We start from the raw sequence: 17,230 nt of genomic DNA on the forward strand, positions 1-17,230 counted from the left end.
CTTCTCCTACTTGATTTACAACAGATCAGCAAACCGCACAATCCTACGAGCACTAACACTGCCATATTTATCACTTGCTTCAACTCTCCATTTCTACAGTCCAGTTTTTTGCCACGACAGTTTTGGTAAGGACCTGCATGCTCCACGGCCAGAAGCCCTCAACCACCAAGGACCCTATGGACTTCACATACGTGCACTATTACTCACCACCCTGCCAGCACACCTTCACCTTGACCTACAGGCTTCACAACTAGCATGGAGGAGGCTGTTTAATACTCATGCCTTTGGCACCACTTGAAATGCCAGCAAAATTCACAATGACTGGTAATAATATACTTAAAATTGCACCAAAATCTCACTCTAAACAAGTTGCGGCTGTGTTCAAAACCTGATCAAGCTTAGAAGGCAACCAAGCAAGTATTTACACTGAGGTCAAAACCACCTCGTCTCTCAGACTGTGACCAGTGGCAAAAGTTTCCCAGCGGCTTCCCCTCTGTTTTACTCAGAAATAGCATAAAGCCTCCTGGCCTCGTCCTTCCATGCCCAAAGGCATGCTTCAGCTTGCAATTGTTCCTATTTGCATGTGATAATTTTAACTGGTAATTCTAGAAAATATTCTGTACAGCTGCATTTAAATTTCACCTTGCAGACCTGATACAACTCATTTATACGGGATCCACTTCAGTCCCTGGTTTCCCAGCCAGCAGCCTGGTGACTACCATAAGCAGGCGCTGAGCTAGGAAACCAGAAAGCTTTGATTTTTCTACCAATTCTGCAAGGCAGGATAAATGCGGTACACTCTCTTCACCATCTTCACCAGTAAAACGGGGACAGTACTCCCACTGTTTAGTACTTGAAGATCTGATGTAAGAAATGCAATATATTTTCAAAAAAGTTAAGCTAAAATATATTGCTGTCTTCATTCTCTAGATAAATACTTCATTACACTCTTCATCCTGCACTTCCATGATAATTTTCTTTTCTACCTAATTTGCCATTTTGACTAATCCAATTATTTTAGCATATTAAACTCAGACTAATACAATGATACAAAACCTAAACACCACTGCAGACACACAACAGAGCCTACATAATATTGTACCATTATTTTTATGACTTCAAAAGTAGAGAAAAGAGTACATATCAAGGCAGCAAGGCAAACGCTCACTTTATTTATTTTAATTCTCCCTTCTAGTTCTCACTAATTTCACTTACTGGTAATAGCTGAAGGCATACACCCAAATCAGTGACTCATGGCACAAGACCACAGTCCAAACAGTCACTGGGTTTTCAAAGCAGTGCTGTTCAAGAATTGCAATGTTCCACCCCAGGAGTTTAATTGCCTTTTCTTTATTAAAAAAAAAAAAAAAAAAAAAAAAAAAAGAGCCCCAAAAAACCAACCACAGAACCCCAAAAATAACACTGACAACAGGTGCTTCTTTAGTTCTTCTACATACACAAGAAAAAAAATTAAAAAAAAAAAAATAATTCACTCTTGGTCCTCCCAGCCATACCCCATAGTCTAGCAAGGCGGCACAGACGTGAGGCACATCCTTCCCACCCATGCTTCTTCCCCAGGTTACTCTCCACAACAAGAAACACAAGACAGAAGAACTCCCCGGGCAATTTCAGCTTCAAGATTAGCCCAACTCCTCTACCCGTGTTCTGGAAATCTCCAAGTATTTTAATTCCAACTTAATTTTTTTTGTTACATATTTTAAATAAGAAAGCTGTTCCCAGGTTTTTTAAATGAGTAATTTTACTTTAACAGCAGTTTGGGAACCTTGATTTTTTTTTTACCTCAATACCAACCTCACAGACACATTACTTATAATAGGCTGTCTTTCTTAATACTTGCTTTTAGTCAAAAGACCAATGGAGTGCTTAGTAAATACCTTAGCTGTTCAATCTTCACATCCTTTAAATAATGGGGCAGGTTCAAAAGTGACAAGCTTTCAAACCATAACTCTGCTCATCTTGTAAAGAGCCATAAACACTCTGATACAGCCCACCTTCCCTCATTTTCCAGGTTCTGTAACTACTGCTTTGTATCTTCAAAGATACATTAAAATGTGACATAAAAGACATCCTAGAGAGCAGAAACTCATAAATTACTTGCACCCTATTCTATCTACAGTAGGCCTTCCAGCTCCTCAGCAGAACAGGTACTTACTTCAATGTAATCCCACATCAATGTATGTTCGGGATACCAATCACACCAGGAACATTATGAGCAAGCACTCATCTGCCTGACCATTACACAATTTTTAACTTAGGTTAGGTGGTCACAAGCAAAGTGCAAATGTGGGTCTGCGTCAGTTTGATCACTTTTTTTATTCAGATAAGACCTGTCAGTTCGGGTTTCAGGAGGGCTGGACAAAAGAGGATCACCAATGGAAGGCAAAAAATTTAGACACGGGAGGATGAATGCAGGGCGCCCTCCTTCCATTTCTTCAGAAGAAATGTGGACACACACCGAAGTACCCACTCCTGGCCCCCATAGAACAAATGACACATATCGCCTTGGCTGCCATCTTCTTCCTCCTGCAGAAGCACACAGAAATACAAAACACTGGAACCGCAACAAGCCTGCAAATGCTAGCCTCTTTCTCCTGCTTTACACAAAGACTACATAAGGGCTACCATGGCAGCTATGATCTCAAGTCTTCTTTCTAAAAGAGGCAACTAAGGAAATAAGATTCACCCTCTGGTGTAGGATGAGTGGGCAGTAGTGACAGATAAAAGCCTTCATTTATCTTCTCTCCCTAAGCTACATAAAGCAGTATTAGATGCGAGTTTACAGGCCCAACAATGCCCCGTTTGGGTTGGGATAAGCCTCCAGTCCCTCCCCCACACCCTTCCCTTGAAACTCTCTGCAGGTTTGAAAGATCAAAGGAAGACACCTCCATTATCCTCTTCCATTTTGTGGGGTAAGAAATATTTCTATTGCATAAAAGTGTGTGTGTGTGCGCGTATATCTATACATCTCGGGAATTTAGCAGAGTCCGGGAATCCCGTATCCTTCTCCCGAGTCCAGGACAGCGGTACTGGGGGCCGGAGGCTTTACTTTGTTCTCCGCTGGGTGGAGGATCTCACTCCCCCCCACCCCCCCAAACCTGGTTCAAAGTGAAAACCACTCCTAGAGGTCAGGAGGCAGCAGCACGGGAGACATCTTTCCCCCACCCTCCGCCCGCAGAGAGGCAGCGGCGAGCGGAGGGCCCGGGCGCCCCCGGCGGGTGCAGGCGGGGCGCCCAGCCCTCTCTCCCGGGGCCCGCCGGGAGGCGCGGCGAAGCCGAGACCCCCCCCTCCCGCTCCCTGGCCCGAGCAGAAGGCCCCGGGCCGCCCTGCCCGTGCGGGGCCGCCGGGACCCCGCCCCCGCGGCCCCGGTGCGGCCGCTCACGCCCATGGCGGCGGGGATGCGCGGGGGGAGGGGGGTGTGGTGCGGCCCGCGACCCCCGCGCCCGCTCGGGACGGCGGCGGGCCCGGCGCGGACAGTGGGAGGGCGGGCGCCGGCCGGGCCTGTCAGGAAGCGGCGGAGAGGAGGGGAGGGCGGGCCGGGCCCGCCGGCGGGATCGCTCACCTCGGACACCTCGTCCTCGTCGCTGCCGGAGCCGCCACCGCCCCCGCTCCGCAGCACGGCGGCCGCCAGCTTGAAGTCGAGGGCGGCCTCGCCGGCCGCGGGCGCACCGGGGCCTCCCGGCCCGCCGGGCCCGGCCTCCCCGAAGAGGCGCACGGCCCGCAAGCCCAACGGGGAAGGCCCGGCCGCGGCGGGCGGCTCGGCGGCGGGCGGCGCGCGAGGAGCGACCGAGTCGATCTCCTCGTCGCCGACGGGGGCGGCGGTGCCGTCCGTGAGCATCGCGCTGGTGGGGGCCGCCGCCGCTCGCAGAGCCCAGCCGTCTCCGTCCCCTCACGGCACCGCAGCAGCGCCACTAACTTCTCACACCCTACCCGGCCGCGGGCGCCGCACCGCCCACTCGCCGCTCCGCCCGCGCTCATTGGGCGCGCTCGGCCGACGGCGGTGCGCTATTGGGCGCGGCGCCCGCCACTCCGGGTCGCGTCACGCGCTCCCAGCATGCTGCCTTGAGAGCGCACGCCGAGACGGTTAGAGCCCGCCGCCCCGCCCCGTTCCCCCGGCCTCGCTTCCTGAACTCCGCGGGAGTCGATTGGCCGCCTGGAACATCAGTCGTGTGCCTTCACAGAGCTGCGGGCGTCGATAGGGCGAGCGGGCTGTCGGTCAAAGCCAATCCGGGATCGCGGGTTTCGACTGGTCGAAAGGCGCATCGCTCACAACGCACAGCGCCTGGCGCCGTCCGATTGGTTTCTGCCGTGCCCTGGCCCCCCCCTCCCCTTCGAACCCTTCTGAAGGTCTCCGTCAGCGCGAGCGATCGTCACACGCCCGCCTATCCCGAGCGGCGATTGGAGCCGGGCGCTGCCTATCGAGGGGAACGGCCCGCCCCCTCCCTTCCCTCCCTCCCGCCCCGAGCGCGGGCCGCCATAGGCTGAGCGCGCCGTCATTCTGCCGCCCCGCCCGCCGTGACGACACCGGCGCGGCCACGTGGCCTGTGTCGGCGCTGCCGGCCGGGCCGGGGGCACCGGCGGGAGGGGCGGGGCCGGCGGCTGTCACCACGGGCACCGGCGTGACGGGACGCGGGGCTCGGGCGGGGCCGGGCCCGAGCCCGGGCCCGGCAGGAAGCGCGGCAGGGACAGGGTGGGCGCGGGGCGGGGGCCGCGGGTGCCCGTCGCTGGCAGCGCCGCCGGCCGGGCCGGAGCGGGCCTCGAGCAGCCCGACCCGGGGGAGCCGTCCCTGCCCGCGGCGGAGCCCCCGCCGAGGGCCGGTCGTGCCCGCCGGCCGTCGGACCCAGCGGGGCAGGAGCGGGCTGGCCCCGGCCTCCTCCGCCCCTCGCCTGGCCCCGCTCCCCGGCGGCGGTCCTAATTCACGGAGATGTTGATCTCGGGCCCGCGGCGAGGCATCAGCTCCGACTGGAGGGAGAAGTGAGACGGGACGAGGCTGGCAGCGCTCCCGGGCTTTGCTGCCCCCAGCCCCGCCAAGCAGCTCCGTCCCGGCCCTCCCCAGCCTCGGCCCCCGCACGGAGGAGCCTGGCACCCGGGACATCACCTACCCCCTCGCCGCTGCTTTCCTCCGCCTGCCGCCTCCCGGGCCGTGTCCCCTCCGCCTCCTCCCCAGCCGCGCCGGGCAGCAGGCCGTCCAGCCAGCTCAGGTCGTGCAGGGAGAAGACACGCTCCAGCCCCTTCCGGATCCCCACCAGCGCCAGCAGCTTCACCAGGGTGAAGCACGGGTCAGCATCGCACGGTGCTCGGGGCGGGAGGCCAGGGATCCCCCTCACACCCCCTCTGTGTCCCCAGTAAGTGCCAGGGAAGTGGCGTGTCACCTCTCCTGGCTTGGTCCCAGGGGATGATAATTGACCGTGCCTGCAGTGACAGCCCCGCCAGCCCCAACCCAGGAGGTGAAGGTTGGTGGCAAAGCCACTTTGTGGCCCTGCAGGGACCCCACCAGCCCCTGGGGGTCTGAGCGCCCATGTACGCCACCTGCCAGGGCCTGCGCTCCCACCCAGGGCAGCGCCCCTGTCCCTTGTCTAAGGCGAGCGCCGGGGCTCCGGCGATGCTCAGGGCACGTGTGGGCAGCACCCAGCCTGGCACCAAAACGGTGCCACCCAATTACAGGGGATGTCATACCATCACTGGGAAAATAATAGCGGCCATGGTGGACTTGATGACCCAGAGGAGGGCCAGGCACAGCAGCTGGATGATGGTGAAGAGGTGCACCCGGCGCAGGGGCACGTGGCGGAGGTAGGGAAGGTCTGGCTGGTGCTTGGCTGGCATCAGGAGCAGCCGCACGCGGTCTGTGAGCTGTAGCAAGAGGACGGCGCGTGGGTCACACAACTCCAGCCTTTGACAGCTCTCACCCACCCCCCCCGCGTTGGGACTGGAGCTGGCAGGATGGGTTTTCTCTATTTTTTTTGCGGTTTGGACCTCCCGCCATCTGCGCTGGCTGCCGGTGTGGTGCCTGGGTGGGTGAGTTTGTCTGCAAGACCAGGAGTCCTGGTACCACCATCACCCCAGGCCAGGGGAGCACTTTCCAGGCAGACATCTAGGAAGGACTCAGGCTGGTACGAAAATGTTAATTGAGAAGTAACAACCCCTTGATTCCCCTCCCTGCATGCAGGAAACTGATGCCGCCTTTGCCAGAGCACAGCCCTGGATTCCCCAAGCAGAGGGAGAGAAGGAGGGAGGGGGTTTCCCAGCCTGTCATCCAGAGAGCAGGGTAATTGCAAAGAAATTGTACTGTTCAGAGGAAAAGGTGTGGGGAGGGTAGATGGTTCTGGAGTGGGGATTTTTTTCCCCTCTGTGGGTTTCTCAGGAGAGGAACAGAGCTGGCACAGCAGCAGCAATGCCAGGACCAAAGGACCAGCAGGTCCCAGCTCTGCAGCTCCCATACGGTTACATCCCTGTGGCTTTGAGAGCAAGTCTGGGTTATACACCGGTTCCGCCACTCCTCCAAAACCACGTGATCCATCAGCGCAGAAATTGCTCCTGCTCCCCAACATCCCAGATACCTCCCTTTCTCTTTCCTCTGCCCCAGAAAGGTTCCTCTGTCCCTCATTGTCTTGGGCCTGGCGGGGGACAGACCCCTGCCAGGCTGCACGTCATGCAGAGCTGAAATCCAGGCTCTGCTGTGCAGTGAGAGCTGGTATCAAGCAACTCCCCTCATCCCCAAAACAGCCCTTACCAGCACCCCCAGCACAGCCCCCGCTCACCTGGATACTGTTCAGTGCCGCCACCCCCATGTGCAGAAAGACCCCATAGAGCACCGGCATTGGGATGTGCTGCAAAACAGCGGGGCGAGAGGTCCGTGGGGTGCAAGTTCCCAAGGGGGCTGTGCTCGCTGAGCATCCCCTCCTGTATAACAGCCTGCATACGCGGCCGCGGCATTTGCTTCTTTGATTTCCGACAGCCCAGTTGGGCTGGATTGGGAACCCCCCAGCCTTGCAGGATACGGCCACCCCCCGGCCTTGGAAAAGAGGCCAAACCCAGCAGCCAGGCTCCTTACCTTGAGAACGGGTGCCATGAAGACAGAGACCCCCATCAGGACAAAGACGGCCAGGCCGGTCAGCCTCTGCTCCCTGGAGGAGGCAGCGCAGGTGTCACCGGTGCCACAGGGTCCCTCGGGAGCCCGCAGCCCCCGCCCGTCCTCTGGGTCCCCAGGGTCTCTGCTCTTTTCAGCTTTGATGGCCACAGGGACCAGTGGCACCCCCGGGGAGACACAAGAAGCCCCACGGCTGGCTCTGCTGGCCCCTGGCTCCACAGCCACGGGCAGGGGGCCTCCTGGAGCGGGGTCCGGGCTCACTGCGTACCTGATGCCCAGGAACTCGGGGTGCTCGCCTGGGGCTGAGGTTACGCTCTCCTTCCTCAGGCTCTCCATGTGAGCCAGGGAGATGACAGTGGCCGAGACATACCAGGGGAGGCCGGTGGCGGAGGTCACAACCATCAAGAGGGAGACACAGAGGAGGTCCAGGTGAAAGCCTGCTCCTTTCTGCAACAGCAGAGGCAGCGCAGCTGGGGGCAAGCCGTCGCCCAGGCAGCATCAGAGGGGCATCAGTAGGGTCTGCCCACCTTGCTGGCCAGTTCGGGGTGCTTCTCTCCCCTGGATGTCCCCCTGGCCCACAGGGTCCAGCCGAGACCTGGGTCCTCCCCGTTGGCTGGGTCCTGCCCGACCCCTGTCTCCCACTCACCTGCAGCTTGTACTCCCTGCGGTTAAGGATGACGGCTGTGATTTGCTGGTCCATGAAAATGAGGATCGTGACAAGGACGGCGGGCACCGCAGATGCCAGGCAGACCCACCACGGGTTGGCTCCAAAGGGGAAGATGATCCAGCCCCGTGCTGGGTTTGTGGGCTGCAGAGAGCAGAAGGGTCATGGCAGCCACCACCCACCTGTGGGGTCTGCGGCATAGCTGGGTGATGGGACCAGCCCTGGGTACGCAGGCCGGAGCCCTGTGGGCACGCAGGGATGCTCCATCTGGAGAGAGGAAAAGCATCCTCTCTCATCCTGGGGAGGCTCCTGGGTAGCATGACCCCCCAGCCCCCCACAAGGACATCTTGGCTGTGGTGGAGCAGGGGATTGCTCCTGGACACCACAAGCCAGAAGCCAGGCACGCACTCCTGGGAGCGGGTGGAAGAGGTGGCATTGGGCATTGATGATGGCAAGCCCAGGGAGGTGGCAGTGAGCACGGGCTGCTCTGAGGTGCTGCCAGCCCTGCTCCACACCCAGGGCAGGGAACCCAAGCCTGGACTTGACCTTGTGGCTCTCACTCCAGCGTGGGCTGTACCGTGACACAGTTAATCCTGGACCGAGCCAGGTTATTTGCAGAGTGTGGGATTGGCTGCGATTCAAACCCTTCTTGTCTGCTGGGGCGCACACCACATCCCTGTAGGGCTGGACTCGGCGGTGGGAAGGACAGGAGCCACTGTGATGCACAGACCCACTCCCCAGCCGCGCCGTGCCCACCCTGCCAGCACCTTCAGCTCGCTGGGGACGAGGAGCTTGGGGGTCTCCAGGCCCAGGGTGGCATCGATGGCGCAGGAGGCAAGGATGGTCAGGATGATGGCAAAGTCGCTCACCAGCTTCCGCACCTGCAGATGGAGAGGGCTTGGCCTGGGCTGGCCAGGGCTGGGGGCTGCCCCAGGAACACCCCCGGGTCGTAGCACCCAGAGCCATCCCCATGCCGTCTAGATGGGCGGCCATGCCACCGGTGTGGCCGAAGGATGCTCACTGCTGCAGGGAAGTAGCGGCTGCTCCTAAAGCGCTTGAATGCAGTGCAGGAGAGGAAGGTGACCCCGAAGAGCAGGAAAGAGAGGAGGGTGACATCAGGCACATACTGGCAGCTGGTCCCTAGGAGGTGCCCACCTTGAGCCAGGCACTGGGTCCTGCTCAGCCCAGCCAGGGTGGCAGGATGCTGTAGAGACAGGGCAGGCGGCGAGGAGGGGTCATGCCCAGACACCTGGGGACCCCCCAACCCCTCGCCCACCCGCCCAGGAGCAGGGGCTGTACCTGCCGGGGGGCCAGGGGTGAGGGGAGCAGCGTGTCATTCCCCGCGGAGCTGTGACCTGCAAGGGGAAGGTGGGATCAGAGTGCCAGCACTACGGGCGTGCTCCATCAGGGATGAATGGGACCGTGCTGCCATCGGGGCAGCTCCCCAGCCTCTCTCCAAGGGCTCAGGGTGCTGGATGGGGCCCCATGGGACCCCTGAGGCCCTGGCACCGTCTGATGCCCAGGGAGCATCAAAGGGGAGAATCCCATCCCTGCAAAGGTCTTGGCTGAAGCACCAGCCCCTCAGAGGCACCAGTGGCCCCAGGCTGTGCCCAACACTGACGCTTTTGGTACACAGTGTGGGTCCCATTTGCAGGATTGGTGTGGACACACCTTCAGGTCCCGGGAAACACCCACTGATTTACAGACCAGGCTAGAAAGAGCAGTGCAAACACACCCAGGTGCCCACCTCCAGCCCCTGGCATCCCCCATCCCAGAGCTATGGGAGCTGGACCACAGTTGTCCTTGCTCCCGATGCCACCCTGCCCGGTGCCTGGGCAGTGCCAGGAGGCAGGGGCAGATGGGCATGGAGGGGAGTGGAAGAAGGTGCCAATGTGGTCAGGGTTGAGCAGCCTCCTCCTCCTCCAGCGCCTTCCCCCGTCTAGCCGGGTGGCAGGATCCCAGCGGGGTCCCAGGGCGGCTGCACCGTTCTCCCCACCAGCCCCGTGGCTGCTTGGGCTCACCGGGGCTGGAGAGGTTGCAGGTGCAGCTGTAGGAGGTGACGTTGTCCAGACGATACTGCCAGTTGATGGGAAAGGCGTCTGCCAGACTCCTCATCTTCTTCAGGGAGTCGTAGATAAATATCAAGCTGATGAGGGCGCAGAAGCCTTCCTCAGTGAAGCGGGTGAAGTACCGCACCAGGTGGCTGGCCTCAGTGGCCACCAAGACCACGCCAAAAAAGGCCACCCAGAGCCCAATCCAGAGACGAAACTCCAGGTAGTCCAGGCTGTGGTCCCTGGTGGGAAGGTTGACCCAAAGCCTCAACAATGACACCTGCCCAGTGTGATGGCGGCCTGTGCCCCAGCCCACGGGTAGTGGCCTAAGGGACTGTCCCTGGCAGGGTACTTACTGGCTGAAGGAGAAGAGGAGGCGCTCGAAGACCAGCACGGGGCCGGTGCTGCTCAGGATGGTCAGGGGCTGACCAGAAAAGAGGCAGAAGATGGAGCCGGCAAAAGCTGTGCCCAGGAAGTTCTCCAGCACCCCCTGAAATGCAGGAGAGGGGTGCCAGGCACCAGGCATGCGGCAGGGATGGGGGTCCCGGGCCTGTCCCCCGCCACGGCACAGCTGCAGGCAGCTACCCGCACCTCCCTGCACTGCAGGGTCAGTGCTCGGGGACCGCAGAGGCCAGGGAAGGACGCGGGATTCAGGCAATGCTCAGGGTGCCCTGGCGCACCACTAGCTACCCCGGGCACCGTGGGAGGTGGGCACCCAGGAGTCCCGCAGGCTGGGCCAAGTGGGGTTTGTGCAGGGCACCCTGTGGTCACACTGACCTGCATGTTGGCGGTCGCATCCCCCAGCATGCCCCCGAAGGTGATGGCGTTGGTGACCGTGGCCAGGTAGATGTAGAGCACTGCCGAGAGGCACTGGGGGTGCAGGGCATCAGAGAAGTCACTGCCATACCATGGCGCCTTCCTCCGGATATCTCGCAGCAACCCCCCGAAAAGCCTGGGGCAGCGGAGGGAGATGTCAGAGCAGACCTCCAGCTGGCCGTCACCCCCTGAGAGAGCCACAAGGCAGGGGACAGTCCCTTCCCCAGGAGACACCAGTCCAGAGTGGTTTGGACATGTCGGCCCCATGTGCTGGAGAGAGCCAGCGCCCTGCCCTGCATTCAGCATCCTGTCACACCTCCCACCACCCCCGTCCTTCCAGGCACCTACCTGCCCGTCCTCTCCAGTTCCTCCCCGGAGCGTGGGTGCCCCAAGCCAGCTCTGTCCCCAGCTGCCGACGTGTCCCCATCGCCATGCAACTGCCGATCTGATGGGTGCGTGGTGGTCCTGTGGCAGACCAGAGCCTGAGATGGCAGGCTTCAGCTTGGAGCCCTCAGGACCCAGCTGCATCTAGGGGACACTATGAGACGTGACAAGGGTGCAAGCAGGGCTGCACCCCTGATGTCCTGTATCCCTGATAATGAGGAGGAGGAGAAAGATCAGGAGGAGGAGATGAGGGACCTGGACTAGATGATCTCAAAGGTCGCTTCCAACCCAACCATGATTAACCAACCAGCAAGCCCTGGAGCCAGCCCTAGCAGGACCAGTTTTGGTGGAAGAGCCAGGAAGAGCCAAAGGTGTCCTGCTCAGAGGATGAGTTTCACATCTGAGTGCTGAAACCCTGTGTTCCCTGGAGGGCACACAGAGTGGTTTTGCCATCCCCTGCCAAGTGGGGACAGCAAGACTAACAGCAGCGGGGACCAGAGCTGTGGTCATTGTCCAGGGCTGCAGAGGGGCTTGGCTGGGAGGATCTCACTGGCAAAGGTTGGCTCCTGCACGGCTTCGTCCCCCAGTCCCCCATGGAGATGGAGATTTCAATGTCACAGTCTCCACAGTCACAATGGGACCCTGCAGAGGGGCTGGCAGAGGCTGTGGGTGCCCTCCCTCCAGCCTACCTCCTGTGCGAAGACGGCAGACAGCTCGGGGGAGGAATTCGGGCACTGGGGTCCCATTTCCCAGGAGGAAGCACGGTCAGCTCATCCAGGAATGCCTCCATCCCTGCAATGATGTCCTCTCGGTGCTCAGCCTGCCGGGCAACCCTTTGGAAGAGCTGTGGGGAGATGCCATGGTTTAGCCACCACATCCCTGTGTTCAGCCCCTTGGAGCCTTCCTCCCAGCCCGTAACGATCACCAAGAAAGGCACCCATCCATTTCAGTGAAATGGGTGCATCCTACAGACCCACCCCAAAACTTTGGTTTTTCACCCTGGGAAGGGAGGCCATCAGCTGGACCCATCCTCTGCCTCCTGCACTGCAGCCTGCAGAGGAGAGGAGACTCGGTGTCCTCAGCCTAGGCCTCATCCCGGGCCCATCCCACCCATGGGTGCTGCACCAGGCTCACCTCATCCGTCAGCAGCGTGGCCATGGCCCTGCCAACCTCGTGGTAGGCTTTCACTTTGGCTCGGGGACCCAACAGAATGAAGAGAAACCTGAGGGCGAGACAGCGCATCTCCTGAGCAGCTCTCTCCTCGCTGGGGATGCTTCTCCCAGGGGAGACCACGGTGCTGCAGGGATCTGGGGACAGCAGCTGGGCAGTCTTGGGGGGCTGCTGCTACCTTAAAGGGTGGCCACTCTAAGCAGGGGGTCGGAGGGAAAAGGCAAGACACGTGTTTGCTTCCACTCCTGTGGAAACCCCATGGGAGACCACGGGGACACCAGGACCCTGTCTGGATCACAGGATCTGCAGAAACATGGGATGGGGGGGGTGGGGGTCAGGTCTTTGGGGCAGAGAAGGAGACATCCTTGGCTGGGAATGTCTGTGGGGTGATGCTCTAAGCTGGAGGTGTCTTGTGGGGTCAAGGTCTTGACTGGGGCTGTCTGTGGGGTCACGCTCGTGGGGGTGTTACTGGCAGGCAGGATGCAGAAGTGTGAGCTCTTGGGTAGGAGAGCTTGCCAGCTGCACAGGCAGCAGGTTCAATAGGAAAGAGATCAGAGTCCTTGAAGAATATGTCTAAAATCCCACACCTCAGAGGCTGCTGCGAAATAATAAGGTCTCCAGACAGACCGCACGTCCAAATATTTAGCCAAGACCTCCACTCTTTTCAAAACTGGCAAAAACGGTTACAGTCTTGGTATCCCGAGGCTGCAGAGTGGTTCCAGTGATCGTATCCCAAGCAAACATCCAGAGACGGGGTAGGGAAACTTCCCCGACAGCACAAGCAGGCCTGAAGGGCTCAATGGAACCTGCTACAGCCCTGACATGGGACATCAGAGCTGGAGGCCTCCTGGATCCTGCTCCAAGGGGTCAGGAGGTGACAGTAGCAACCTATGATTGCTTTCACCCGGGCGTCTTCATCAAGGCAATGGGCAAACCTTAAGATCCTAGAGATGGAGCCTGGTGGGAGATAGCCCTGAGATGGTGGCTGCGCCCACAGGACAGCCTGGAGTGGCCGGCAAAGGGGGTTGCACCACAGGCAAAGGGACGGGTAGGGACAAGCTGTCCTTCCCCTCCTGTTTGGGGGAGGAAAATAACAGGGCAAAGGATTGTTGTGAGCCCCTCGAGACCTGCACAGGCTCCCTGGGAACCCGCCACCCATCTCCCACCAAGGAGAGAGCAGGAGGTGGACGGATGTCCTGCTCCACCCAGCTCCTGGAGGACGGGTGCTCTGGGCAGAGTGACCAGGAGGTGGCAATGTCCCTCCTGATCCTTGCCTGCCTCCTCCAGTGCTCCCTAAGGAAGTCCCCAGCTCAAGGGGCACGCTGACCATTTCCCCTTACAGCTTCAGAGGATGCACTCCTCAACCACGGAGAAACACCTCCTGCCCTGCTCCTTTCCCCCTACGCCAACAGTGCCGCAAGAGCCACTCCACCGCTCAGGAGAGCACTGTGGGCAGCGGGAGGGCAAGAGGTTCCTGAAAACCTGCGTTCCTTCCCAGCCGTGAGCTCCAATGTTCCCGGTCAGTAAGTGGAGAGCATCCAGACCCTCCTAAGTGGGAGAGAGAATGCACAGCCCAGGTGGGGATAACCCAGGGAGTGTCCCCTTCAGGCTGCCCAACAGATGCTGCACTGTCCGCCTGTCGCGGGATGCTCCTATGGAGCTGGGAGAAGCAGGATAGGAAGCAGTGAGCTAGGGTTCTGGGACTGTATGTGGCATTGGGTACCATACCCTTTGCTTTCGCCAAGCAAAGCCTTGCCCTTTTGGGCGGGGGGAGCAGGGAGACGGGGAGAGAAGCGGGCACAGGGCCATCGGCCGTGCTCCGTTTACCTGCTGGGGAGAGAGACTTCAGCCAGCGAGCCAAGGGCCACCCCTCGCCTGAGGCGGATGAAGGCAGTGAAGGGCTTCTCCAGGAACTCAACTTCACCAACTGCAATGTGGGCTGCTTCGGCCCCCGGTGGGACCTTCTTCTTAAATTGGTTCCTCAGCTGGAAGGAAAGGGATGCAGCGGCTGGGCACTCGGGATGCAGCAGCTGCTCTCAGCCCAGCTCCATCCCACCTTACCTGCTCCTTAAGAGGCGTTTCGGAGACCTGGGCCCCAGGCTCAGTCCAGCTCTTCGCCTTCCCTGCAAAGAAAGGGAGGAAGCAGCAAAACACGTGTGCGAGTGAGCAGAACAGCAGGCTGGTGGCAGCGGAGGGACGCCGGGAGGGACAACCATGTCACCACCCATGGCTGGGTGCTGTGCCTACCTTGACAGGGAGAGAGGGCGAGCTCAGCGAGGAGCCGCAGCAGGGATTTGGTGGTCTGGTGCCGCGGCTGGCAGAGCAGGAGGGCTGCCAGGCATCCCCTCAGCTCGGGACGCAGCTCTGCTTCCTCGGGCTGCTCGGAAAGTGCCTTGTCTGCAACAGGGATGGGGACAGCCCTGAGTCCCCCCAGTTCACCGGCTGGTGGGGGGCTGCCCAGGGAAAAGCCCACTTTGCTGGAGCAGCAGACAACCACCCCAGGCACCCAGGACACCCTCCCGTCCCAGGAGGTGACCTTTGCATTCCCCAAGTACCAATTATTTCCTTGAAACTGAGGGCGTCCAAATCCAGGAGCATTGTCCCCTTCTGCAGGCACGTCCTCAGCTGGAAGAGGCTGTGCAGGGGCAGGGCTGGGACATGGGGCGCGCTCCAGCGCACCCCACCATCCTCCACCTTCTCCTCGAATTTTATCCACCTGCCCAGGAAAACGTGCAGGGTCAGTGACGGTGGTCCCGTGCCCCCATGCCGGGCAGCGGGAGCTGGAGCTTGGGTCAAACTCTGAGCTTGGCATGGGGCTGGCACAGGCAAGGAGGAGTTTGGGGGGCTCAGAGGGGGCTGCAGTGGACTCGCAGAGCAGCGGCAGGTGGGAAGCCTCCGCAGTCACGTCCCCGTTCCTGCCGACCCACACCTCGCTCTGATCTCCTGATCAGGGGGATTTCACCGGTCATGGGAGCACAGAGTGGTTTGGGCTGGAAGGGACCTCTAAAGACCATCCAGTGCCACCCCCCTGCCATGGGCATGCATGGCTTCTGCCAGCCCAGGTTGTTCAAAGCTCCGTCCAACCTGACCTTGAACCCTTCCAAAGATGGGGCATCCACAGCTCCTCTGGACAGCCTGTTCCTGTGTCTCACCACCCTCACTGTGAAACATTTCTTCCCTATGTACAACCTAACCCTGCCCTCTTGCAGTTTGGCGCCATTGCCCCTTGTCCTGTCACTACAGGCCCTGGTACAAAGTACTTCTCATCCTTCTTACGAGCCCCCTTTAGGGACTGGAAGGGGCTCAAAGGTCCCCCCGGAGCCTTCTCTTCTCCAGGCTGAACCCCTCCAACTCTCTCATCCTCTCTCCATGGCAGAGCTGTCCCAGCCCTCGGACCGTTTTGGTGGCCTCCTCTCCCTCGACTCTCACAGGTCCGTGTCCATCTTGTGCTGGGGACCTCAGAGCCGGACGCAGCGCCCCAGGGGGGTCTCACCGGAGCGGAGCAGAGAGGGAGCATCCCTTCCTCGACCCAATGGCCACCACGACAGTGATGCAGCCCAGAAGACACTGGCTTTCTGGGCTGCGAGCGCACGGTGCAGGCTCACGTCCCACCTGCCACCCACCAGTAACCCCAGTCTTTCCCCGCAGGGCTGCTCCCAACCCCCCCGTCCCCGGGCTGTGCTGGGACTGGGGGTTGCCCTGCCGTTAGCAGCGCTTTCTGGAGTCAGAACAGAAGTGTCTTGAGCTGTTCGCCACACTCGGGCCGTGCCAAATATTTTAATGCCGGGCGCAAACAGAGCTTCCCTTTGTCCCCATGGGTGGGCGCGCTGCTGTGGGGTGGCTCGGCGTGCTGCACGGGGAGAGCGTGCCCCAGCAGAGCGCTGTCGTGCCGACGGGCAGCCGTGTCAGGGAGAAGATGTCCGGGTGCTGGGGAGAGCCGTCACAGCCACAGCCAAGTGGTTTTGCCCCCCCCCGGACAATCCAACCCCCGGGGCAAACCCATCACTGCGTCTGGACCCCCATGGCCCATGTCCCCGTGCCCCTGCCGAGCTGCGGAGGGGTGGTGTGGGGTGTGGGGCCCAACCACGGTCCTGCCCCACACCAGCCCCAGCTCCTCTCTGTTGGGCCAAGCCATCGTTCCCTGCCCCAGCCTAACCCCCTGGTCGCCTCCGGAGGTGCGCTGGGCAGCCGGATCCAGGGAGCGTCGACGCACTGTCCCAGCCCCGGCTCAGCTGCTGGAACCTTGGAGAGGCAGCAAAGGCAGGAGCAGAAGCAAGGCCACTGTGCCCCTGCAGGGTCACTGCCTGCGCCCTGCCTGACACCGTGCTCTCTCCCATGAAACGAGGCACCTTGAGCCAGCAGAAGCAGGCACCGGTGGGGGCAGAGGGCAGTGAGCAGCCCTGCTTTGGGGCCGAGGTTGAGGAACCACCAGCCTTGGGAGGTGCCGTGGGCTCCATCAGAGTTGGGCTTTTGAAGGCTGAGCTTCCAAAAGCGTAGCCAGGCAGCGTGGCCATTGCAGGCGTGCCTACCTGGCCATCTCTCGCCACTCCGGCCCCGCCGGGGTGCTGAGGAGCTGGTTGAGCTGAACGAAGAGCAGTGGGCAGTTGGTGTCCCCCCAGTCCTCCCGCTGCTGGGCGACACCGGCTCTCTTGGCTGCTGGGGCCATGCTGGAGGGGAAGATGCTGTAGCCAAAAGCTTGGTAGGGAGATTCAGAGTTGCTCCCCTCTGGTCTGGGCTGTGAGCAGGCGTCTGCCTCCTGGAGAGCTGTGCCAGCCACTCTGGGCACGTGGGCTCGCATGGCCACCAGCACTGGCACCCACAGGTGTGGGCTCGCCTCTGGAGCTGCTGGCACTCACAGGATCCTACTCGTCCCACACCTTATAAAAGCTGTGAACCAGTTTAAACTGGCCACAAACCAATACACAGGAGCCGAGCCCAAAACAACGGTCTCAAAACACTGGGTCCAGCCCCGTGGGTCCCGGCATGGCTGGCTCCTGCCACCCCCGGCCACCCCCCTGGGCCAGAGACCGGGGGACCCCC

General features: G+C 60.4%; 2 protein-coding genes across 17 annotated transcripts in view; both read right to left on the reverse strand.

Annotated features, from left to right (window-relative positions):
- ANKHD1 (ankyrin repeat and KH domain containing 1) overlaps positions 1 to 4,442 on the reverse strand; it is a 123,078-nt gene extending 118,636 nt beyond the window's left edge. For 10 of the 16 annotated variants that reach the window (XM_063349208.1, XM_063349211.1, XM_063349210.1 and 7 more), the window contains exon 1: positions 3,581 to 4,416. In XM_063349208.1, the coding sequence (XP_063205278.1) occupies positions 3,581 to 3,856 (276 nt within the window). In that variant the 5' untranslated portion in view covers positions 3,857 to 4,416. Of the gene's footprint in view, positions 1 to 3,580 lie in introns of all 16 variants that reach the window. The other 6 variants (XM_063349203.1, XM_063349207.1, XM_063349214.1 and 3 more) reach the window with 6 other exon arrangements.
- Positions 4,443 to 4,788: 346 nt separating this feature from the next.
- SLC4A9 (solute carrier family 4 member 9) lies at positions 4,789 to 17,027 on the reverse strand. Its single transcript, XM_063348790.1, has 21 exons — positions 16,720 to 17,027; positions 14,746 to 14,906; positions 14,438 to 14,587; positions 14,252 to 14,313; positions 14,018 to 14,175; positions 12,155 to 12,242; positions 11,710 to 11,864; positions 10,985 to 11,101; positions 10,598 to 10,772; positions 10,177 to 10,310; positions 9,791 to 10,062; positions 9,069 to 9,124; positions 8,791 to 8,973; positions 8,537 to 8,650; positions 7,752 to 7,913; positions 7,374 to 7,552; positions 7,070 to 7,142; positions 6,777 to 6,845; positions 5,695 to 5,868; positions 5,121 to 5,276; positions 4,789 to 4,980 (listed from the first exon to the last, which is right to left on the reverse strand). The coding sequence occupies exons 1-21, from the start codon at positions 16,986 to 16,988 to the stop codon at positions 4,930 to 4,932; spliced, it is 2,958 nt and encodes a 985-aa protein (XP_063204860.1). The 5' UTR covers positions 16,989 to 17,027; the 3' UTR covers positions 4,789 to 4,929.
- Positions 17,028 to 17,230: the final 203 nt, after the last annotated feature.

Source organism: Chroicocephalus ridibundus, chromosome 11, assembly GCF_963924245.1.
Source record: "Chroicocephalus ridibundus chromosome 11, bChrRid1.1, whole genome shotgun sequence".
Classification (NCBI taxonomy): domain Eukaryota; kingdom Metazoa; phylum Chordata; class Aves; order Charadriiformes; family Laridae; genus Chroicocephalus; species Chroicocephalus ridibundus.